The sequence below is a fragment of the Ranitomeya variabilis genome, chromosome 5 (assembly GCF_051348905.1).
Source record: "Ranitomeya variabilis isolate aRanVar5 chromosome 5, aRanVar5.hap1, whole genome shotgun sequence".
NCBI classification, from domain to species: Eukaryota; Metazoa; Chordata; class Amphibia; order Anura; family Dendrobatidae; genus Ranitomeya; species Ranitomeya variabilis.
Window position 1 is genome coordinate 276,408,409 of NC_135236.1, and position 25,455 is coordinate 276,433,863.

The 25,455-nt window shown below is 42.3% G+C and overlaps 1 protein-coding gene across 2 annotated transcripts in view; it reads left to right on the forward strand.

Moving 5' to 3' along the window:
• SND1 (staphylococcal nuclease and tudor domain containing 1) overlaps positions 1–17,790 on the forward strand; it is a 1,031,482-nt gene extending 1,013,692 nt beyond the window's left edge. For both annotated transcript variants that reach the window (XM_077264371.1, XM_077264369.1), the window contains exons 20-24: positions 2,149–2,218; positions 11,091–11,204; positions 11,289–11,492; positions 17,010–17,054; positions 17,278–17,790. In XM_077264371.1, coding sequence (XP_077120486.1) covers positions 2,149–2,218; positions 11,091–11,204; positions 11,289–11,492; positions 17,010–17,054; positions 17,278–17,343 — 499 coding nt within the window. In that variant the 3' untranslated portion in view covers positions 17,344–17,790. The remainder of the gene's footprint in view (positions 1–2,148; positions 2,219–11,090; positions 11,205–11,288; positions 11,493–17,009; positions 17,055–17,277) is intronic.
• Positions 17,791–25,455: the final 7,665 nt, after the last annotated feature.

Genomic DNA, 25,455 nt, shown 5'->3' on the forward strand with positions numbered 1-25,455 from the left:
CCGGAGATTACGTGAGGGAAGATATCGGGAGATTAGTTCAGAGATATATGGAGGAGACAGGTTATGGATGGCTTTGTAGGTCAGTGTTAGTCATTTAAACTGGATACGCTGAGGGAATGGGAGCCAGTGAAGAGATTTGCAGAGGAGGGAAGCGGAGGAGTAGCGAGGAGAGAGATGGATTAGTCGGGCAGCAGAGTTAAGGATGGACTGGAGAGGTGCAAGGGTGTTAGCAGGGAGGCCACAGAAAAGGATGTTGCAGTAGTCAAGGTGGGAGATGATGAGGGCATGCACAAGCATTTTAGTAGATTGAGGGTTGAGGAAAGGACGGATTCTGGAGATATTTTTGAGCTGGAGGCGACAGGAGGTGGAAAGAGCTTGGATGTGCGGTTTGAAGGACAGGGCAGAGTCGAAGGTTACTCCGAGGCAGCGGACTTCGGGTACGGGGGAAAGCATGATGTCGTTGATTGCGATAGATAGGTCAGGTAAGGAAGATTTGTGGGATGGAGGAAAGATGATGAGTTCAGATTTGTCCACATTGAGTTTGAGGAAGCGAGAGGAGAAGGAGGATATGGCTGATAGGCACTCTGGGATTCTGGACAGCAGAGCGGTGGCGTCTGGGCCAGAGAGGTAGATCTGAGTGTCATCAGCATAGAGGTGGTACTGGAATCCATGGGACTTTGAGTTGTCCCAAGCCAAGTGTATAGATTGAGAAGAGTAGGGGTCCTAGAACAGAGCCTTGGGGGACTCCAACAGAGAGAGGTGAGATGAGGAGGTAGTGTGGGAGTGGGAGACGCTGAATGTGCGGTTGGAAAGGTACGAGGCGATCCAGGATAGGGCGAGGTCTTTGATGCCAAAGGAGGAGAGGATCTGTAGTAGGAGGCGCAGTGGTCAACTGTGTCAAAAGCAGAGGACAGGTTTAGAAGGAGGAGTACAGAGTATTGTCCAGTAGCTTTGGCGGTAAGTAGGTCGTTAGTGATTTTGGTCAGGGCAGTCTCAGTTGAGTGATGGGGGCGGAAACCAGATTGTAAATTTTCGAACAACAAGTTAGATGAGAAGTGGGAGGAGAGTTCAGCATGGACGTGCTGCTCCAGGAGTTTGGAAGCGAATGGGAGCAGCGATATTGGCCGATAGCTGGACATAGCAGTTGGATCGAGTGTGCGCAGGATCCAGTGTCCATAGGCTCCCATTCTGTGGAACGTTGTATGCTGCAGGCGTCGAGGAACGTTTTTACACTGCAGACAAAAAAAGTTTCATGGAACTTTTTTTGGAAAAGACGGGTCGTCAAATTCCGCAGGTCCAGTGCACGACAGATGAAACGTGTGGCCATCCGTCGCGATACGTCGCTAATACAAATCTATGAGAAAATGCAGGATCCTGCAAATTTTTTTGCAGGATCCTGTTTTTTCAAAAAACGGCGTATCTCGACAGGACTACAAAGACGGAAGTGTGAAAGAGGCCTTAGGCCTGTTTTTGAGAACAAGGCATTACGATGCCCGCCAGCAGGCGGAAGTGTGAAAGAGGCCTTACTTAACAAAAGTCAAATGATTTCTAAGAACCACAGAGAGAGATGCCTAGACAGAGATCTAGTTTACATGGTTATGTACCACTAACTAACCCATCAGTATGGCTTCTTTCACATTAGCGTCGGGCCGAGGTTACCGACGCTAGCGTTGTATACGCCGCACAACGGGGGCAGCGGATGCATTTTTCCAGCGCATCCGCCGCCCCATTGGGAGGTGCGGGGAGGTGGGGGTGGAGTTCCGGCCGCGCATGCGCAGTCGGAAATGGCGGTCTGTCAGCAGCAAAAAACGTTACATGTAACGTTTTTTGCATCCGACGGTCCGCCACAACACGGCGCAACCGTCTCGCGACGGTTGCGACGTGTGGCAATGTGTCGCAAATGCGTCGCTAATGTTAGTCAATGGTGAAAAAACGCATCCTGCAAGCACTTTTGCAGGATGCGTTTTTTTTCCAAAACGACGCATTGCGACGTATTGCAAAAAACGCTAGTGTGAAAGTAGCCTATGCCTTTTTAAAGAGTTTGACTTTAAGTACTTCAGTTCAATTAATGCTTGGTAGCTATAGCCTCTGGCATTATAGAAATAATCACTAATCCAAGTACTTACTTATTTTTTGTTGTTCTTCCAGGTACCGAGCTCGTGTGGAGAAGGTTGAGTCACCCTCCAAGGTTCATGTGTTTTACATCGATTATGGAAATGTGAGTGTCTTCTTGTCTCAGTTATAGCATTACTCACTATATAAAATGTGTGACAACAAGGCCTAATGAGGCAGTTATCAGGTATAAAACGCATCCAAGAGTGTAATGCTTGAAATGTGGACTAAGGTGTGAAGTTTCTCCTTGTGGAGAAAGCCAAGTCAGCATAAGGCGAATTATGAGCCATGCAACGCTCTTTTGGAATTTAAATATGCAAATTGCCTCTTCAGAGAGGAAGAGGGCACAAACTGTAGTGCCACCTATTGGAATTAGAAAGCCTAAAAGTCAATACTGACTCTTGAAAAGGCTTTGCCATATGTCTCCATACACTACTCTGCCACTATCCATAAGGAGAAACTTTACCCCATAGTCCCCCCCCCCCAACCTTAAAGGCCTCTCACACAGCTTAATCCGTTCTCTTGCATTGGACTCATGAGGTGCAAACACCACAAAACATATTTGCAAATGAAATTTCTGGTTTGGCTTCTTATACTAAGTCATGGGACAAGACCCGCTAAGGATGTCACTGATCTCTAAACTCTGCAAATTTTTACTAGTCTTACTATTCCTAGGTATTAACACTTTGTTGGTTATTGCGCTGCATATTGAGTAAAAAATGTGATTCTTGGAGAAATATGCAGAATTCCCAAGTAAAAGTAATTTTAACCAAATACATACATGTTACTGGGAAATCCGTGTATGAAAGAGCCTAATTTTTATATAATATTGCTGACTCCCCACCCACCACAAGAAGCTTTGTGCTTTTCTTCTCCAGGTCTTATTCTGTGGCTTCTTTTACACTTTGGACTGCTCCCTTAAATCTGTCATTGGCTCAGTAAAGCTATAATCGGAGGCTGTGATAATACATATCCTTATAGTGACACTTGTAAACACCAATGCATTGAAGCTGTATCATGTGAATTTGCTCCTGACCGGAATTAACGGGCAGTGACCTCACCTGAATAGCGGATAATATTACATTCAAAAGCATTAACCTGCTGAAGGGATTAGGGAGCCGGCTCTTCCCAAGCTTGGAAGGAGATCAAAATCTCCCAGGTCTCTGTATTATATATATTACATAAATAAATTTCCTGCATTGTCCCTGAGGACTCATAAAAAACGCTCAATTTAATATGTTTCCTCAGATTGAATCTTTTCCCTCTGCCGCAGTGTGAAGTAGGGGGCTGTGTCTTCGATTAGAGTAAATCTGGTCTGTTGGCATACAAATAAACCCATTCCCAGTATTAAGAGAGATGAACTTCCCTAACACCAGGCAACGCAGTCTGTGAGCCTAGCAATTATGGGAGCAATTACATTTTAGGTATTTAATGTAGCAGAGAAACTACTAATATATGATTTCTACACAATCTTTTCCCGTATTGTTGTTTTGCTGTGAACTGCTAAAATACGTTGATTAGTTTATTATTATTGAGGAAATGTATTAAGTCACAAACTCTTTTGGACTGTCTCATTACTATATTGCTCTGGTAAAACTAATATTGTTGTGGAATTTCCTAAATGTTTAACCCCTTAGTGATCTAGCCAATTTTGACCTTAATGACCAGGCCAATTTTTATTATTCTGACCACTGTCACCTTATGAGGTTATAACTCTGGAACGCTTCAATGGATACCACTGATTCTGAGATTGATTTTTCGTGACATATTGTACTTCATGTTAGCGGTAAAATTTCTTTCATGTGACTTGCGTTTATTTATGAAAAAAAAAACTGAAATTTTGCAAAAATTTTGAAAATAGTCGTGTCACACAAAATAGTTAATATATCAACACAATTTTGGAAACATAATTTTTTTTCTTTTTAGGGCATTATAAGGGTTAATAGTTGACCAGCGATCTTTTCCAACAAAATTTACAAAACCATTTTTTTTTAGAGACCACGTCACATTTGACTTTGGGTGATCAGTATGACAGAAAATACCCAAAAGTGACACCATTCTAAAAACTGCACCCCTCAAGGTGCGCAAATCACATTAAAAAAGTTTATTAACCCTTCAGGTGCTTCACGAGAACTGAAGCAATATGGAAGGAAAAAATTAACATTTAATTTTTTCACAAAAAATTTACTTTAGACACAAACTTTTTTATTTTCATAAGGGTATGAGGAAAAAATGGACCACAAAATTTGTTGTGCAATTTATCCTGAGTATGCCAATACCCCGTATGAGGGGGGAAAGCCACTGTTTGGGCGCATGGCAGGGCTCAGAAGGGAGGGAGCACTGTTTGACTTTTTAAACGCAAAATTGGCTGGAATCAATGGCGGGCACCATGTTTGCGTTTGGAGACCCCTGATGTGCCTAAACAGCGGAATCCCCCCAATTCTAACTCCAACCCTAACATACCCCCAACCTTAATCCCAACTCTAACCATAACCCTAACCCCAACACCACAACCGTAACCACTGACACAACCATAACCCCAACACAACCCTAGCCCCAACACAACTCTGGCCTCAACCCTAACCCCAGCCCCATCCTTAACCCCAACCCTAACCCTAGCCCCAACCCTAACTGCAAGGAATGGAAAAAAAAATAAAAATGTGTTTTATTTTTCTCTAAGGGGGTGAAAAAGGGGGTTTGATTTATTTTTTTTTTTTGATCAATGTGATAGGGTCTAATAGGAAACCAATAGGAAAAATCTATTGTTGCCGGGTACCAGCCGGCAGATCTCGGCGGGCCCGCTGCGCATGCGCTCGCCATTTTCTTCTAGGAAGATGACGCTGGAGAACAGAGCAGGAGGGTCCTGGGATGGCGGAGGTACCGGGGTGGGCTCGGGGAACCCCATTTCTCTCTGCTCTGGTATGCTAGATCATATCAGAGGAGAGAGAAATGAATGAAAAATCAGTTTGTTTTTTTGTGATCACCGTTATTCGCAATCACGTGACGGGACGGTAAAAACCGGCCCGACTCATCTTCTCCGCGGTCTCAACTACCCCTCTTATTTCTCAGCATTGTTAAAAGCGGCGCTGAGGAATAAGGCCCCTTAACTGCTGCCGTTAAAACGTATATATGCAGTCGTTAAGGGGTTAAAGGGAACCTGTCAGGTCCCCCCATGCCCTCCAACCCAGCAGCATTCACTTATGTATATGTAAATTCCCTGCCTAACTGTCCCGGTATAACGTTTCTGTACAAATGAGGTTTAAAAAAAGCATTTAAAATTTCCCCATTTCCTATGTTAATGAGGCTTTGACTAGTGTATAGGGTGTTAGTTCCTCTGGCCTAGTCAGCCCTCTTTCCATGTTATCATGCTCCTGTGGGCGAGATAACATAATTTGCACAAGCGGCGTCATCACTGCTCATGCAAATCTCGTGCATGCGCGTTGCTCATTCCGGCAGCATCACTGCATCTCTGAAGCTGGGTGTACGCTTCCCGGATTCAGAGGAGTGCACTGGTGTCTCTCACCTGTCTACTGGCATCAACATCTGGTAGGGTGCATCATGTAAACACTGCAGCCAATCAGTGTCCTCTAACTTCCTGTTCAGATATAACGTGAAAGCTGCAGCTGATCAGTCACTGCTAATTGTGAGTAGTGTTCAGGTCACTTTACCCCCACTTTCCACGGGTGGGGGACACAGTGCCAAATGTAGAAGAGTGGTCCGAAAGATGATTACCTTGTGGGATTTGAACTCTCACACATTTGGCTGAAAGACTCAAACTGTCCAGTGCTGTCAGGTGGACAGTCAAGGGAGTATTTTTATTAGATATTTGTGTAGCAGACATTATTTGTCTTGTCAGAGGAATCTGCTTCTATCTACCAGAATTGATCAGTCATCAAAATTCCCAATTCTGAGGTAAAATCTGTATCCAGTGAACCATTTTCCATTTCTGAGATAGAACCTTATCAGTAGTGGCTCTCATCTCTCTAGAGAGGAGGGAGGAGCTCTGCATGTAGCTCCTCCCATCTACATAGAGTTGTATCCGTATCTGTATTTGTATCCGTATCTGTATCCGTATCTGTATCTGTATCCGTAGCTGTATTCCCACCTTGTGGGAATAAAAGGACTAGAAATAGGAAAAACCCAGTGTGGCTAAACAAAGAAGTAAGACAGGCAATTAACAGTAAAAAGAAAGCATTTGCACTACTAAAGCAGAATGGCACCATTGAAGCTCTAAAAAACTATAGGGAGAAAAATACTTTATCTAAAAAACTAACTAAAGCTGCCAAAAAGGAAACAGAGAAGCACATTGCTAAGGAGAGTAAAACTAATCCCAAACTGTTCTTCAACTATATCAATAGTTAAAGAATAAAAACTGAAAATGTAGGCCCCTTAAAAAATAGTGAGGAAAGAATGGTTGTAGATGACGAGGAAAAAGCTAACATATTAAACACCTTCTTCTCCACGGTATTCACGGTGGAAAATGAAATGCTAGGTGAAATCCCAAGAAACAATGAAAACCCTATATTAAGGGTCACCAATCTAACCCAAGAAGAGGTGCGAAACCGGCTAAATAAGATTAAAATAGATAAATCTCCGGGTCCGGATGGCATACACCCACGAGTACTAAGAGAACTAAGTAATGTAATAGATAAACCATTATTTCTTATTTTTAGGGACTCTATAGCGACGGGGTCTGTTCCGCAGGACTGGCGCATAGCAAATGTGGTGCCAATATTCAAAAAGGGCTCTAAAAGTGAACCTGGAAATTATAGGCCAGTAAGTCTAACCTCTACTGTTGGTAAAATATTTGAAGGGTTTCTGAAGGATGTTATTCTGGATTATCTCAATGAGAATAACTGTTTAACTCCATATCAGCATGGGTTTATGAGAAATCGCTCCTGTCAAACCAATCTAATCAGTTTTTATGAAGAGGTAAGCTATAGGCTGGACCACGGTGAGTCATTGGACGTGGTATATCTCGATTTTTCCAAAGCGTTTGATACCGTGCCACACAAGAGGTTGGTACACAAAATGAGAATGCTTGGTTTGGGGGAAAATGTGTGTAAATGGGTTAGTAACTGGCTTAGTGATAGAAAGCAGAGGGTGGTTATAAATGGTATAGTCTCTAACTGGGTCGCTGTGACCAGTGGGGTACCGCAGGGGTCGGTATTGGGACCTGTTCTCTTCAACATATTCATTAATGATCTGGTAGAAGGTTTACACAGTAAAATATTGATATTTGCAGATGATACAAAACTATGTAAAGCAGTTAATACAAGAGAAGATAGTATTCTGCTACAGATGGATCTGGATAAGTTGGAAACTTGGGCTGAAAGGTGGCAGATGAGGTTTAACAATGATAAATGTAAGGTTATACACATGGGAAGAAGGAATCAATGTCACCATTACACACTGAATGGGAAACCACTGGGTAAATCTGACATGGAGAAGGACTTGGGGATCCTAGTTAATGATAAACTTACCTGGAGCAGCCAGTGCCAGGCAGCAGCTGCCAAGGCAAACAGGATCATGGGGTGCATTAAAAGAGGTCTGGATACACATGATGAGAGCATTATACTGCCTCTGTACAAATCCCTAGTTAGACCGCACATGGAGTACTGTGTCCAGTTTTGGGCACCGGTGCTCAAGAAGGATATAATGGAACTAGAGAGAGTACAAAGGAGGGCAACAAAATTAATAAAGGGGATGGGAGAACTACAATACCCAGATAGATTAGCGAAATTAGGATTATTTAGTCTAGAAAAAAGACGACTGAGGGGCGATCTAATAACCATGTATAAGTATATAAGGGGACAATACAAATATCTCGCTGAGGATCTGTTTATACCAAGGAAGGTGACGGGCACAAGGGGGCATTCTTTGTGTCTGGAGGAGAGAAGGTTTTTCCACCAAAATAGAAGAGGATTCTTTACTGTTAGGGCAGTGAGAATCTGGAATTGCTTGCCTGAGGAGGTGGTGATGGCGAACTCAGTCGAGGGGTTCAAGAGAGGCCTGGATGTCTTCCTGGAGCAGAACAATATTGTATCATACAATTATGAGGTTCTGTAGAAGGACGTAGATCTGGGGATTTATTATGATGGAATATAGGCTGAACTGGATGGACAAATGTCTTTTTTCGGCCTTACTAACTATGTAACTATGTAACTGCCATCTCCTCAGTAATGGGAGAGCCGGTCTTCACTGCATACAGATTTACCTCAGAAGTGGGAATTTTGATAATGACTGATACATTCTGGCAGAGAAAGCAGCAGATTCTTCTGATCTAGTACAATGTTTCTTATTTTCATGTATTCTATTGATTTATGAAATAAAAATAAAAACATCAGTTACGACTTAAGCGAGAACTTTTTCCTTACCAATGACCTAAACCTGTTGTATTGTAAATTCAGACGCACAATCCATTTACAGTTCCCGGATGATGATTTGGTAATAATGTCTTTTCTATTTGAAAATATTTACTGGAAGCTCCAAGTGAGCGAATGATCTACAGTATGTATATTTTGTACAAAGAACCTACATGACTCCTAGTAAGATAAGTAACCCTAAACCTGATTCCCAGACATTTATCCTAGGTTTAGGGAGCTCTCTGACTTTTTTCCACCTGATATAGGCGTGCCCTGCTTTAAAGGGAATCTGTCAGCAGGTTTTTGCCATCTCCTCTGAGAGCAGCGTATTGTAGGCAAAGAGAAGCTGAATCCAACAATGTATCACTTAGATTACTGGGTGCAGCCATTCTCACACAGAGTTTTTAGATTAGAATGAAGCAGAGCTGAGAAAGGTAACCCTGTCCCCATCAGGTATTGTATATGCAAAGTCCATAGACAGTGAGCTGCTTATCACTGATGGAGGAGGCGTTGCCGGACTAATGTAGTCCCAGTAGTCTTAATCTCTTAGTGATAAATCCTTCACAATTAGTAAACTACAGCACACACTTTCACAAATAACACATCAGTGAATTCTGTGTTTCAGCCTCTATCTCCTGCTGTCTTCAGATTACATAGCAAAACCTGCTGACAGATTCCCTTTAAAGATTATTGGGACCAAGTTTGAGAACACACACTTACTGCTTTTATTCTTTGTATTCACATGAATAAAATGCTTGTTTTTTCTAGTGTTCCAGTATCTCTCTGTTTACTACTGTTCAGGTGCTCCCCAGGGGTCTCGGTTTACTTTCCTGCAGAAGTAGTATACCTTCTACCTAAATTGACTGATGCAGCCAATCACTGGCCTCAGTGGACAGCATGAGACTGCTGAGGCCAGTGGTTGACATTGGTAAATGCACATAGTTGCTGAAGGGAAATAAGCACAGAAGTCTGGGGAAGATGGGAGCAGTGGTGCAGCAGGGCATTTATTTGGGAAATAACAGTTCTTTTGTATTTTTATTACCTTTACCAAAGGGAAAACATGTGCAGGGTTAATCATAAAACACATAATAATTCATCTTCAAGTGGGTAAACCACATTGGACAGATTCAACAAGGCCATCAAATTATACAACCAGAAGTGTGTAACTCAGATGTATAGTAGGGCTGAAATGACCAAAAACAATATAGTTCATATGATAAGTAGTCACTATATAGTACAGAGAGGCCATATGCATTAAAGAGAGTTACTACTCGGACCACCCCTTCTTGATCTAAATTTTTGGCCCTGATAAAATAAAAAAGCTTATACTCGCCTCCTGTGCCGACACTGTTCCAGCGGTGTCGGCACTAGGGGTCCCGGGACTGCTGTGCATTTTATTTTTATTTTTTTTTATTTAATCAGCGCTGGGGTTACTGTCTCCACCTTTTGTCAAATTGAACATGAAGAGGAAGCCAGGACTGATCCCGGACTATTTCTTCATCAATTCAACAGAAGATGGGGTCAGTGACTTCAGTGCTGATTGGGCTTCGGGGCTCACATGTATTATCAACCACACTGGAGTTCCTACACCACTTTTTTTATTTTATTGGGGCCAAGCTTGGGGTTTGACAATGAGTTGAACAACTTCTTTAAAAAATGGTCCTAAAAGCATATCTATGAAAGCAAGCCAGTCCACAAATATCTGGTCATGGTTTACCCACTATAACTGATGCGCATTTCACACACATCCTTATGAGGGGTAAACTGTATCCAGAATTTGGAGACTTTTTAGGTTTTATATATTATACTATATATACGGTTAGGATGCTTTTTGCTTAATTTTTATTTTTGATTTAAAAGAAATTAAAAATTAATGAGGAGGAAGATAATAAATTCTAAACAGATTTAAGTCTAGCCCATAATGTTACAATAATGTAGTATATTCTACAGTATGTGACAAACACCAAGCACGGTACTCACGTGATCCTTTTTCATCAATGTGTGATATCTGTAGTATTTGGTCAATTCTTTCAGTCCAAGCTCTTAATGTTTGTAATGCTGAGTTTACACTTGAGCTCTTAGTTATTCACAGTCAGAATTTTTTAAATGTCTTGTTCTTGTTCTGTAGCCCACTTTAGATCGCTGTTTCAGTTGATGGCTTCATAACAAGATTTTAAGCTGGCTCTCTTTTTCACGTAGTCAACAGAGCTATTTGTTCCCCCTCCTTACTGAGGGCAGGCGCAGGCCGCAGGCTGCTCAGCAGGGCAGCTATGAACTTGCAGCAAAGATACCGCTCCGGCCCCCGGATTGCCCCTCAGCTAACATGAATTTTTGTTCTTGACATCGTTTCATCTCCCAGCTGCCGGCAACCGCCCTCAGCCTATGATTGCCAAGATTAATCCCTTCGTTGTAACCTCTGTATGAATATGCATGCTCGCAGGATTTTACTGTCTATATAGAAATGTACGCAGGATGTTGATGGTGGTCTGATGAGAGCGTAACTTCTCCCGTAATATTGCAGTTTTTCTTCGGTCTATTTTTCTGGCTGTGAAATATGATTACATACATTTTATACAAGCATTTCACCTGTCACATTGTTAATCTGTTTTGCAGAGAGAGACAGTGCCCTCCACTCGTCTGGGGACCCTCCCAACATCTTTCAGTGTTCGTACACTCCCAGCACAAGCTATAGAGTATTGTTTTGCTTTCATCCAAGTGCCACAAGATGTGAGTATACTGGCCAGTAAGATGAATGTCTGCTCTGATGCACTTACCTAGTGGTCATAATTGACTATCCTTTACTCCATACAGGAGGACGCTCGTGCTGATGTGGTGGATAATGTGGTGCGCGATATTCAGAACACTCAGTGCCTGTTGAATGTGGAGTATGCTGGCGCTGGCTGTCCACATGTTACTTTGCAATTTGCAGACTCCAAAGAGGATGTGGGCCTGGGTCTGGTAAAAGAAGGCCTGGTTATGGTGGAGGTGCGCAAAGAAAAACAGTTTCTGAAACTGGTGAGTAAATCTGAAAATGTTCTGGTACAATGAATTATTCCTGTATTATTACCGCATATTTTACCAGAAATCATTTGGCAGTTGACTGAATGTACCGTATATACTCGAGTATAAGCCGGCCCGAGTATAAGCCGAGACCCCTAATTTTGCATCAAAAAACGGAAAACTTAATGACTCGAGTATAAGCCTAGGGTGGAAAATACAGCAGCTACTGGTAAATGTTTAAAATAAAAATAGATACCAATAAAAGTAAAATTAATTGAGACATCAGTAGGTTAAGTGTTTTTGAATATCCATATTGAATCAGGAGCCCCATATAATGCTCCATACAGTTCATGATGGGCCCCATGAGATGCTCCATACAAAATACGCCCCATATAATGCTCCCTAAAATTTATGATGGGCCCTATAAGATGCTCCATATTAAAATATGCCCCATATAATGCTGCACAAATGTTGATTATGGCCCCATAAGATGTTCCATATAGCAGTGTGCCACATATAATGCTCCATACAGTTCTTTATGGCCCCATACGATGCTCCATATAACAATGTGCCACATGTAATGCTGCTGCAATAAAAAAAATGACATACTCGCCTCTCGTTGCTGCCCGCTGCTCCTCAGCGTCCCATCTCTCCGCAGTGACTGTTCAGGCAGAGGGCGGCGCGCACACTAATACGTCATCGCGCCCTCTGACCTGAACAGTCACTACAGAGGACAAGGAAGATGGGATGGCGGTGGAACGAGGAAAGGTGAATATGAAATACTCACCTGCTCCTGGCGCGGTCCCTGGCAGCTTCTCCTGGACAGATGGTCTCCGGGCGCGGCAGCTTCTTCCTCTGTTCAGCGGTCACTGGTAGCGCTCATTACACTAATGAATATGCGGCTCCACCCCTATGGGAGTGGAGTCCATATTCATTTCTTTAATGAGCGATACCACGTGGCCACGCTGAACAGGGGAAGAAGCTGCCTGAGACCATGAGACATGCAGGGACCGCGCTAGGTGTGCCAGGAGCAGGTGAGTATGTGACCATCGTCGCTCCCACTCACCCGCCGACCCCACCCGACCATGACTCGAGTATGAGCCGAGAGGGGCACTTTCAGCCTAAAAAAATTGGGCTGAAAATCTCGGCTTATACTCAAGTATATACGGTACTTTAATCCGAGGGCTCAACAATTTACAAATAGTTATTGAAAAAGGCCTAGTAAAAATAGTTTATTCTGGTCACCAATAATTCAGAAAGTCTGAAAATATAGCACTTTCAAAAAAAATTAATGACCTCTGTATCTTACCAAAATTATTCCTCAGAAAAAATGTTCAAATATTTTGTATTACCAAGTTATTTTGGATTTTCATGCTAAAAGTTCTCCACTCTTGCATGTCTGGCCAGTAATCCAGGCAGTATGTTACAGAGCAGGAGAGCGGAGCAGAATGACATACATTTCTATGGGAAAAGTTTCAATATGACCTGATATTTTATACATTGAAATTGTCAGGAAAATATGAATTATTTTCCATGGTTCTGGAGACACAACCAGAACTGGCCTACTACTCCTACCATCATTTGGTTTCTGCAGGACCATATCCTGCATGCAGCCCCTCTCCCTCTCTGTGAGTTTCCATCCCCCCCCCCTCCAGCAAATGGTCAGTATGGAATGCTGAATTTTATTGCCGGCCAGCTTAGCAGAGCTGAATGTTTCTTCCCTCCAAAAATCTTTGTCTTATACGCATAACACTCAAAGTCAAATTCAATCAGACGCATTAATCCCAGAAACATGAAAATTAGATTTCCAGGATCTGGGCATTTGGGGTTATGCATGGCAGCGTTTTGCGGCCTTTAGGTCTATCAGAAACCTGGGAAATGAATTTCTGCCCACCAACAAATTACAGACATACCGTGTTTAGACTCTAAAGAATGGTAAAGTTGCAAGGGAAAAAATAATGCTAATATCGTTGGCTTATGAGCTTCCAGGCCAAAGGTATGAAGGAAAGGAGTTATAGATAACTTTGAAAGTTATATGCACCTCCCAGAAAACAGCCTATATGTGAGGTCAGCAAAGTGGGAGTTCCTAATTTTATGGCCAAAGCATAAATCAGGAGCGTCCATCTTTGGCAATCATTCAGAGCCGGAGAGACAGCTAGACACCATGCTGTGGTAAAGATCAGTTCTTTGGGATCTCTCCTCCCCTTTATCGACACGTCATACCTGTGACTGAGATTTAGTAAGTTTTGTAATTTCATCCCTTTTAATTCATAACTGTTTGTACATACTTGTATTTTGTCTCTTTTGTAATACCATTTGTATCTTTTGTAAACACTTCTGATTTTTTCTTGAATTACTTATAAATTTGCTAGCTTCATTCTTCTTGCTCTTTAAGCGGTCCGCCACGTACTCTGCGCAAATTCACATTACTGAATGGGTGTCCTATCCGCCTATAAGAGAGCGGTGGTGGTAGCATAGTTTTTGTATTTATGTGGTGTTGGGGCCTTGGTGGTGACTGGATCGAGGTATTTCTAACTTCCTATCGGGAACCGGTGGTATATATACATCCTGTTACCTCACGTGCTGCAATATTTGACATAAATTAGAGCAGCTGCGCCCTTTTTTGCGCGCCTTATAGCTCTCTAAAATTCTAGTTACACTAAAACTTTCCTAATAAACTTATACTCTACTCAGCTTCTTCTCCTCTGTACCATGCTGTCCACAGATCAGACTGCATGAACAAAGAGACAGGTTCCCTTGAAAAAAAAACTTTAATTTTTACTGTGGCTTTTTACCTTGACAGCTTCATAGCTGCAAATCTAACTTTCTCCTCCTATTTTTGTTTATTGACTGCTATTCACTGATTTTGTCTTTTGGTTATATATGTTGACACTCCCTTCATCAATCATCAAAACCATGGTAAATGATTTTTAATATGGATGAAATTTCTAGTAGTAGAAAAACAGAGACAGTGTACATCATGGAGACTTATTGGCAGGATGCCCAGCTCTTATCAAACAGCGGACTCATGCTACTGATTTTCTAGGTATTCCAATAAATATATGGGGAAAAATCATCAATGTTAGATGTTTTTGTTAGCCAGAGATGGATTTTGTTGCCTGCTACTCTGCAGTGTACAGTTTTCTCCAGCATCTGAATACAATTTACGGGAATAATGTGCTTCAGCGTATGTTATTGCCATCTGTATGACCCTAGGATACTTATACCCTCAACATGAAGTGACAACTGAACATTTTGTAAGACACTTGTGTTGTGTTAGAAGAAATCCTACCATATTGTTTATCTGATTTTCATAGATTATTCAGCACACACCATAAAATATGAGCTTATAGCAAGATGAGGCAGGCAGGGAAAGAGGTGGTGAGCCCTGGGGTAGTGTTAGCGCATAGGACAGCATCCTCTACATATCGTATTGAGATTGTCCACAGCAATATCGGAGCAATTTTCATGCTGGTTAAGGACCTGTTAAATGTGATGACTAAATGTTTTCCTGCTGGATTGGCAATTCTTTATTGTGTTGCGAGCTGTTATCAGCAGGTTTGTGAGTTAGGTACCAATGTAACCAGAGTATAACACTGCACTGGAAAATTTATCATGCGGCCACTTCAGGACATGAAAAATAGAACTGACAAGCAGGAGCTGCCCCTACCCTCCCTCTGCACAACTCGATAGCTCATTAACGGACTTATTTACAGGAGCAATTTTAATTGATATTCAGCAGAAGTTATTGACCACTGTAAGCCCCAGTGCCCAACTAATGTAAATCAATATGGTGAGAATTCATAGTGCTCAAGAACTGGGTGCAGCCCCTTGTAATTGCATAGACATGATGAAGTGTGTCATGATGAAGCAGACAAGTGACTCCTAATACTAATTACACCACTGCATATAGAATATGTATCTTGTTCCTATACCGCCTGGATCCATTCTTCATACTAGGGACCTGTGTTGAACACATTTCCATACCACGGCTTCCTTTGCCTTTCATTGATATTCATAGCTGTGATCTAAGTCATTATATGTGTTCTTGCCATTGTAATATTTTCGAAGTGCTCAGTTTCTGTCCATTTCTGTACACTTTTGGAAAAGTATAGTTGAGTAATAAACCATTAGTTCTTCCCACTGGCCTCTTTTCTGTTCTCTTGCCAAGAAACAAGCAAGCAACAGCTAAAGAAATGTTTTGATTGATTAAGAACTAGTTGCAATTGTACACGTTGTTGCAGGTCATAACCTTAATGCATACCTGTCACTAGAACAGGTCACTTTAATTAAAGGTAAGATTAAAACTAATGGCAGCTAATTTTGCCCAATAAATGGCCACCCAGGCCTCTAATTGTGGGGAATAAAGGAACTTGTCAGCACATTTCTCTTGTGCTAAATGCTGATTTGGCATCTCTTAGATGCTCATGGAGGAGGGATGTTGACTGCTTTAATAGTGTGCTTTAAATAACATGGTATAATTTTTGGTGTTTGTATGGCAGATCTTCTGATGACCTGGTCAATCACTTTTATTTGGCTAATGTACATTTTATAGTGGAAGAGGAATATTATGAAGCGTGCTGCTACAGAAGCAATATCCGCAAAAAATTGTATTTTCTCCAGTTTGCCTGGTATGAGTGTGTCTATAGTTCTCTGAGCATATTTCTGTCCTTCCTTGTCATCCATCGGGTTTCAGACAATTGTTTTCCTTTTCTCTAGAGTGGTGCTGATGATGAACAGGGCAGTATAATCAAAGAAATTGCTGTGCTGGCTAGTCTTTGTAAAGGGGTGTTCCAGATTTAGCAAATATTATTAAGTGTACAATGAAAAGGTATATAATTTTCTAATATAGTTTCAGTACCAATTCCTCATAGTAGTCGAGATTTTTTCATCCTGACATTCAGTAGGAACTTTCATAGATTTCTTACAGTTGTTAAAAATTCAAAATAAACTGAAAAAGTTAGAATTCTAGAAGCAAAAAAAAATAATAATTCTGGTGCCATAGTTTGTAAGAAATCATTGTATGAGCTGCCATTGGGAGCTCTGGTCAAGAATGGGGGTAGTTCATTACAGCCATTTCTAATTAACATTTCCAATTAAATGTGACTCTGTTTTATGCTATCTGTGACTTACTGTCTGACGGAAGAATATTGTCACGTTTTGGAAGGAAGGGTTAAAAGCTTAGCTTTTCAGATCATGTTCTGTACTTGGCTTTCTTTGTTGGCAAAACCAAATTGTCTCCTGTGCGCTTCTGTAATCAGTAGCTTTGTTGGGCTCTGTTACAGCTCTGAAATCAGGGGGATATGTTGGCTTATACGTTCCACTGAGCCTCACAAGCTCATGCCTGACACAATAACCTCTTCTCAATAGATGCTCAGATTCCCAGTATCACAGCAGATTGCTGTCAAACTCCACAAGGAGTTACACTTACTGTATATGGTGCACAGAGACCCAGTTAGTACTATTGCTGGTGATTATGTTCTTGCGTGTAAAATAGCGAGTGTCTGAATCTTCCTTTTCTGTTTTCTGTAGATTGCAGAGTATGTGAGTGCTCAGGAATCTGCAAAGTCTGCAAGGGTAAGTTACTATTTCTACTTAATACAATGCCTAAGGGAATGCTAAAGTACAAGCAAGGGTTGAGCCCCCTTTTTATAGAATTCTCACTATACTTATTGTATATAATTGAGACCATGTGACCATGTATTATTCCAGGTAAATCCAGTTTCACATAGAGGAAAGTAATCTGCACTTCTAGTCACAAGTTATATTTTACTGGGTTTTTTTTTTCCTTTGTATGTAGTTGAACCTGTGGCGTTATGGTGACTTCCGTGCTGATGATGCTGATGAGTTTGGTTACAGCCGCTAAAACAGTGCCATTCCAAAGATGAGAGAGACCCCTCCCTCTTCACGGCTTTCTATCACCTGCTCCATTGAAGAGAGGTTCCAGCAAATAACACCAGATACATTGGAAGGGGAACACAGGCTTAATCCTGGACAAGTATTTGCATCAATTGAAAACTTCCCAAATATCAGTGCATACGGTTCATACAGCATCTGTTAATCTTTATTTTATGTTTTCTTTTTTATTATGGAAAATTAATTAGATGGACTGATATTAGTTTTGTATTTTTTCTCGTAACTCAGTCCTGTGTCCTCAAATCATGTTCTGCAAATTAAATGATGAAGTTTTAACTGTCCAGTCCTCTTTATCCCTCAAACTGTAATTGTTTCCTCCCATATCCAGTGTCCAGGGTCATATGTTTTGTCTTGTGTATTTAATGGCTCAATAAAGTACTACGTTCTAATTACATAATGTTGGTGTCTTGTAACATAATTTACAGCTTCTAATACTGGTCTCATCAAAATTAAACGGCAGCGTCAAGAGTTTTCTCTCTAAAATAGATGTAGAATAAAATTACGCACATATTTACCTTAGATTTTTCTAGATATTGGGGCAACAAGCAAATTCACTTTCAACAGACATTGAGAATTGTATATCAGCCCTTTACGATCCATGACATATAGGTACGTCATAAGTCGCATCCCCCTGTTTGATGCAGGCTCCGGCGCTGAGCCCACATGTTTTCCGGCATATGACAGCTGATTTCATCAGCTGACACGTGCCCCTAACGGCCGCGGGTGAAATCATAATCCAGCTGTTAACATGTTAAATGCCGCTGTCAATCTCTGACAGCAGCATTTAACATGGCCACTTCTATAGCGGCATTAAATCCACAGCGCTTTGCAGACATTATTGGCACCGTCCCCGTTGGGGCTTACAATCTAAATATACATGTTTGGTGTCTACAAACTCTCTCGTAATGTCCTGGGGAATCATACTGGCAGGTTAGTTTTACCATTTAGTGAATATGGTCAAACACAGTTGTGGAATTGAACCTTTTTTGCAATTTCACTGCACTTGGAATTTTTTTCACATTTTCGAGTACACTGTATGGTAAAATCAAAGGTGTCTGTCAAAAGTACAAATCATCCCGCAAAAAAACAAGCCTTCAGATGGCCATATTGATGGAAACATCAAAAAGCTATGAATCTGGGAAGAAGGGGAGCAAAAATGGAAACTGACCCAGGGGTGAATGGGTTATTTTTGCTTGTATTGAAACAATATAATACCTATAATACACATGTACACAGAAAGCAAAATGAGAATATAGATTTTAGTACACGTAAGTACAGTGAACTTCTAAGTGGGTTCAAGTTCAAAACATCATATCTGCACACAGTTGATCCAGAGGTAGGAAGCTACAACCTTTAAATAGCATTGATCTATATCCATAGTGTCCAACTTCCTATAATGTGCACACATTTCTGCAAAGGGTCTTTAACCCCTTCATGACCCAGCCTATTTTGGCCTTAATGACCTTGCCATTTTTTGCAATTCTGACCAGTGTCCCTTTATGAGGTAATAACTCAGGAACGCTTCAACGGATCCTTGCGGTTCTGAGATTGTTTTTTTGTGACATATTGGGCTTCATGTTAGTGGTAAATTTAGGTCGATAATTTCTGAGTTTATTTGTGAAAAAAACAGAAATTTGGCGAAAATTTTGAAAATTTTGCAATTTTCACATTTTGAATTTTTATTCTGTTAAACCAGAGAGTTATGTGACACAAAATAGTTAATAAATAACATTTCCCACATGTCTACTTTACATCAGCACAATTTTGGAAAGAAATTTTTTTTTTGCTAGGAAGTTATAAGGGTTAAAATTTGACCAGTGATTTCTCATTTTTACAACAAAATTTACAAAACCATTTTTTTTAGGGACCACCTCACATTTGAAGTCAGTTTGAGGGTTCTATATGGCTGAAAATACCCAAAAGTGACACCATTCTAAAAACTGCACCCCTCAAGGTGCTCAAAACCACATTCAAGAAGTTTATTAACCCTTCAGGTGTTTCACAGCAGCAGAAGCAACAAATAGGGGAAAAATTAACATTTAACTTTTTAGTCACAAAAATGATCTTTTCGCAACAATTTTTTTATTTTCCCAAGGGTAAAAGGAGAAACTGGACCACGAATGTTGTTGTCCAATTTGTCCTGAGTACGCTGATGCCTCATATGTGGGGGTAAACCACTGTTTGGGCGCACGGCAGGGCTCGGAAGGGAAGGAGCGCCATTTGACTTTTTGAATGAAAAATTGGCTCCAATCTTTAGCGGACACCATGTCGCGTTTGGAGAGCTCCCGTGTGCCTAAACATTGGAGCTCCCCCACAAGTGACCCCATTTTGGAAACTAGACCCCCCAAGGAACTTATCTAGAAGCATAGTGAGCACTTTAAACCCCCAGGTGCTTCACAAATTAATCTGTAAAAATGAAAAAGTACTTTTTTTTCACACAAATTTTCTTTTAGCCTCAATTTTTTCATTTTCACATGGGCAACAGAATAAAATGGATCCTAAAATTTGTTGGGCAATTTCTCCTGAGTACGCCAATACCTCATATGTGGGGGTAAACTACTGTTTGGGCACATGGTAAGGCTCGGAAGGGAAGGAGCGCCATTTGACTTTTTGAATTAAAAATTATCTCCATCGTTAGCGGACACCATGTCAGGTTTGGAGAGCCCCTGTGTGCCTAAACATTGGAGCTCCCCCACAAGTGACCCCATTTTGGAAACTAGACCCCCCAAGGAACTTATCTAGATGCATAGTGAGCACTTTAAACCCTCAGGTGCTTCACAAATTGATCCGTAAAAATGAAAAAGTACTTTTTTTTCACACAAAATTTTTTTTAGCCTCAATTTTTTCATTTTCACATGGGCAACAGGATAAAATAGATCCTAAAATTTGTTGGGCAATTTCTCCTGAGTACGCCGATACCTCATATGTGGGGGTAAACCACTGTTTGGGTGCACGGCAAGGCTTGGAAGGGAAGGCGCGCCATTTGACTTTTTCAATGGAAAATTAGCTCCAATCGTTAGTGGACACCATGTTGCGTTCGGAGAGCCCCTGTGTGCCTAAACATTGGAGCTCCCCTACAAGTGACCCCATTTTGGAAACTAGACCCCCCAAGGAACTAATCTAGATGTATAGTGAGCACTTAAAACCCCCAGGTGCTTCACAAAAGTTTATAACGCAGAGCCATGAAAATAAAAAAATATTTTTCTTTCCTCAAAAATGATTTTTAGCCCGGAGTTTTTTATTTTCCCAAGGATAATAGGAGAAATTGGACCCCAAATGTTGTTGTCCAGTTTGTCCTGAGTACGATGATACCCCATATGTGGGGGTAAACCACTGTTTGGGCGCACGGCAGGGCTCGGAAGGGAAGGCACGCCATTTGGCTTTTTGAATGGAAAATTAGCTTCAATCATTAGCGGACACCATGTCGTGTTTGGAGAGCCCCTGTGTGCCTAAACATTGGAGCTCCCGCACAAGTGACCCCATTTTGGAAACTAGACCTCCCAAGGAACTAATCTAGATGTGTGGTGAGCACTTTGAACCCTCAAGTGCTTCACAGAAGTTTATAACGCAGAGCCATGAAAATAAAAAATTATTTTTCTTTCCTCAAAAATGATTTTTTAACCCACAATTTTTTATTTTCCCAAGGGTAACAGGAGAAATTGGACCCCAAAAGTTGTTGTGAAGTTTCTCCTGAGTACGCTGATACCCCATATGTGGGGGTAAACCACTGTTTTGGCACACGTCGGGGAGCGGAAGGGAAGTAGTGACGTTTTGAAATGCAGACTTTAATGGAATGCTCTGCGGGCGTCACGTTGCGTTTGCAGAGCCCCTGATGTGCCTAAACAGTAGGAACTCCCCACAATTGACCCCACTTTGGAAACTAGACCCCCAAGGGAACTTATCTAGATGTGTGGTGAGCACTTTGAACCCCCAAGTGCTTCACAGAAGTTTATAACGCAGAGCCGTGAAAATAAAAAATGTGTTTTCTTTCCTCAAAAATATTTTTTTAGCCCAGAATTTTTTAATTTTCCCAAGGGTAACAGGAAAAATTTGACCCCAAAAGTTGTTGTCCAGTTTCTCCTGAGAACGCTGATACCCCATATGTGGGGGTAAACCACTGTTTGGGCACATGGCGGGGCTCGGAAGGGAAGTAGTGACGATTTGGAATGCAGACTTTGATGGAATGGTCTGCGGGAATCATGTTACGTTTGCAGAGCCCCTGATGTGCCTAAACAGTAGAAACCCCCCACAAGTGACCCCATTTTGGAAACTAGACCCCCCAAGGAACTTATCTAGATGTGTGGTGAGCACGTTCAACCCCCAAGTGCTTCACAGAAGTTTACAACGCAGAGCCGTGAAAATAAAAAATAATTTTTCTTTCCTCAAAAAAGATGTTTTAGCAAGCAATTGTTTATTTTCACAAGGGTAACAGGAGAAATTGGACCCCAATATTTGTTGCCCAGTTTGTTGTGAGTACGCTGATACCTCATATGTGGGGGTAAACCACTGTTTGGGCGCACGTCAGGGCTCGGAAGGGAAGTAGTGACATTTGAAATGCAGACTTTGATGGAATGGTCTGCGGGCGTCACGTTGCATTTGCAGAGCCCCTGATGTGCCTAAACAGTAGAAACACCCCACAAGTGACCCCATTTTGGAAACTAGACCCCAAAAGGATCTTAGCTAGATGTGTGGTGAGCACTTTCAACCCCCAAGTGTTTCACATAAGTTTATAACGTAGAGCCGTGAAAATAAAAAATAATTGTTCTTTCCTCAAAATTATGTTTTAGCAAGTAATTTTTTATTTTTGCAAGGGTAACAGGAGAAATTGGACCCCAATAGTTGTTGCCCAGTTTGTCCTGAGTACGCTGGTATCCCATATGTGGGGGTAAACCACTGTTTGGGTGCACGTCGGGGCTTGGAAGGGAGGGCGCACCATTTGACTTTTTGAACGCAAGATTGGCTGGTATCAATGGTGGCGCCATGTTGCGTTTGGAGACCCCTGATGTGCCTAAACAGTGGAAACCCCTCAATTCTAACTTCAACACTAACCCCAACACACCCCTAACCCTAATCCCAACTGTAGCCATAACCCTAATCACAACCCTAACCCCAACACACCCCTAACCACAACCCTAACCCCAACACACCCGTAACCCTAAATCCAACCCTAACCCTAATCCCAACCCTACCCACAACTGTAACCCCAACACAACCCTAACCCTATCCTTAACCCTAACCACAAGCCTAATCTTAACCCTATTTCCAACCCTAGCCCTAATTCCAACCCTAAGGGTACCGTCTCACATAACGATTTACCAACGATCACGACCAGCGATACGACCTGGCCGTGATCGTTGGAAAGTCATTGTGTGGTCACTGGGGAGCTGTCACACAGACCGCTCTCCAGCGACCAACGATGCCAAGGTCCCGGGTAACCAGGGTAAACATCGGGTTACTAAGCGCAGGGCCGCGCTTAGTAACCCGATGTTTACCGTGGTTACCAGCGTAAAAGTAAAAAAAAAAAAAAAACGTACATACTCACATTTCGGTGTCCTTCAGGTCCCTTGCCGTCTGCTTCCCGCTCTGACTGAGTGCCGCCGTACAGTGAGAGCAGAGCGCAGCGGTGACGTCACTGCTGTGCTGTGCTCTCACTTTCCGGCCGGCAGACAGTCAGAGCGGGAAGCAGACGGCAAGGGACCTGAAGGACACCGAAATGTGAGTATGTACGTTTTTTTTTGGTTTTTTTTTACTTTTACGCTGGTAACCACGGTAAACATCGGGTTACTAAGCGCGGCCCTGCGCTTAGTAACCCGATGTTTACCCTGGTTACAAGTGAACGCATCGCTGGATAGCTGTCACACACAACGATCCAGCGATGACAGCGGGAGATCCAGCGACGAAAGAAAGTTCCAAACGATCTGCTACGACGTACGATTCTCAGCAGGGTCCCTGATCGCTGCTGCGTGTCAGACACAGCGATATCGTATGGATATCGCTGGAACGTCACGGATCGTACCGTCGTAGCGATCAAAGTGCCACTGTGAGACGGTACCCTAACTCTAATTCCAACCCTAACCCTAAGGCTATGTGCCCACTTTGCGGATTCGTGTGAGATTTTTCCGCACCATTTTTGAAAAATCCGCAGGTAAAAGGCACTGCGTTTTACCTACGGATTTACAGCGGATTTCCAGTGTTTTTTTGTGCTGATTTCACCTGCGGATTCCTATTGAGGAACAGGTGTAAAACGCTGCGGAATCCGCACAAAATTGACATGCTGCGGAAAATACACAGCGTTTCCGCACGGTATTTTCCGCACCATGGGCACAGCGGATTTGGTTTTCCATAGGTGTACATGGTACTGTAAACCTGATGGAAAACTGCTACGAATTCGCAGCGGCCAATCCGCTGCGGATCCGCGGCCAATCCGCTGCGGATCCGCGGCCAATCCGCTGCGGATCCGCGGCAATCCGCTGCGGATTCGCAGCCAAATCCGCACTGTGTGCACATGCGCTAACCCTACCCCTAACCCTAACCCTACCCCTAATTCTAACCCTAGTTCTAACCCTAACCCTAGCAGAAAAAAAAAAAATATATTTTATTTATTTTTATTATTGTCCCTATGGGGGTGATAAAGGGGGGTCATTTACTTTTTTTTATTTTGATCACTGTGATAGGCTATATCGCAGTGATCAAAATACATCTGGAACGAATCTGCCAGCTGGCAGATTCTGCGGGCGCAGTGCGCATGCGCCCGCCATATTGGAAGATGGCGGCGCCCATGCAGAAGCCGGACGGACACCGGGAGGCCCGGTAAGTATGAAGGGGGGGTGATCTGATCACGGGGGGGGGGGGGACTGGAGCACAGGGAGGGGGCACTGGAGCACGGGGGGAGCGGACAGGAGGACTTAGGGGGGCGGACCATGTAACGGAGCACTGGGGGGGCGATCGGTGGGGTGGGGGCAGATTAGGTTTTCCAGCCATGGCCGATGATATTGCAGCATCGGCCATGGCTGGATTGTAATATTTCACCGTTTTTTGGGGTGAAATATTACAAATCGCTCTGATTGGCAGTTTCACTTTCAACAGCCAATCAGAGCGATCGTAGCCACGAGGGGGTGAAGCCACCCCCCCTGGGCTGAAGTACCACTCCCCCTGTTCCTGGAGATCGGGTGAAATTGGAGTTAACCCTTTCACCCGATCTGCAGGAGCGCGATCCCTCCATGACGCATACGCTGCGTCAAAGGTCGGATTGGCACCGACTTTCATGACGCAGCGTATGCGTCAAAGGTCGGGAAGGGGTTAAATAAGTTAGTTACATACATAGTAATATCAAATCCTCTCCTGATAAATACATTTTTCCGCAACCATTTCTCATAACTGAGCTCTACATTTTTGTCAACATTCTGATCTGTTTTATCAACTTGACTTTTGTATTCAAAATGCATTATGTAGTAAGTCCTATTTACCACAGTTCCACTGGGGGGGGGGTCAAAATATTCTGAATATATGCAGTACTATACAGCTTTGTGTCATCGGCGAAACACAACTACAGTAAGTAGTAAGTCATTTATCACTATTCTTTGGATACAGTACAGTGCCTTTATATAAAAAGTAATGGCTTGGCAGATATTGAGCCATGTCCCCTAAGAGTGAGATGACACAAACCCCTTAGGGCTTGATGTAATCTTTCTTAAACTTTTTTATTCAGCCAGTCATTGATTTTGAAGTTATTAACTATGTTAGAAAACATCAGAGTTTTTTTGTGGTTATGCAACTATTATTTTTTGCCTCCTTGTTTTTTTAATGCATTGGAGATTTTATATGATATAAAAACCACAAAAAGAGGAAAAAAATCCTCCAGTATTCATGAAAAACCAAAAACAGGCAGAGATGGTTACCTGTGTAACTGGACCTCAATACAAATGCACTAACGGTGCGGCGGACCCAAGTAAAATGGCAACTGCACAGGTGTAATAATACCAAATGGGACAGACAGCCTTCAATCAGGGATTGGCCGTGTGGCACACCGATGCAAAAAAATATACTCTGTATGTGGCAATTT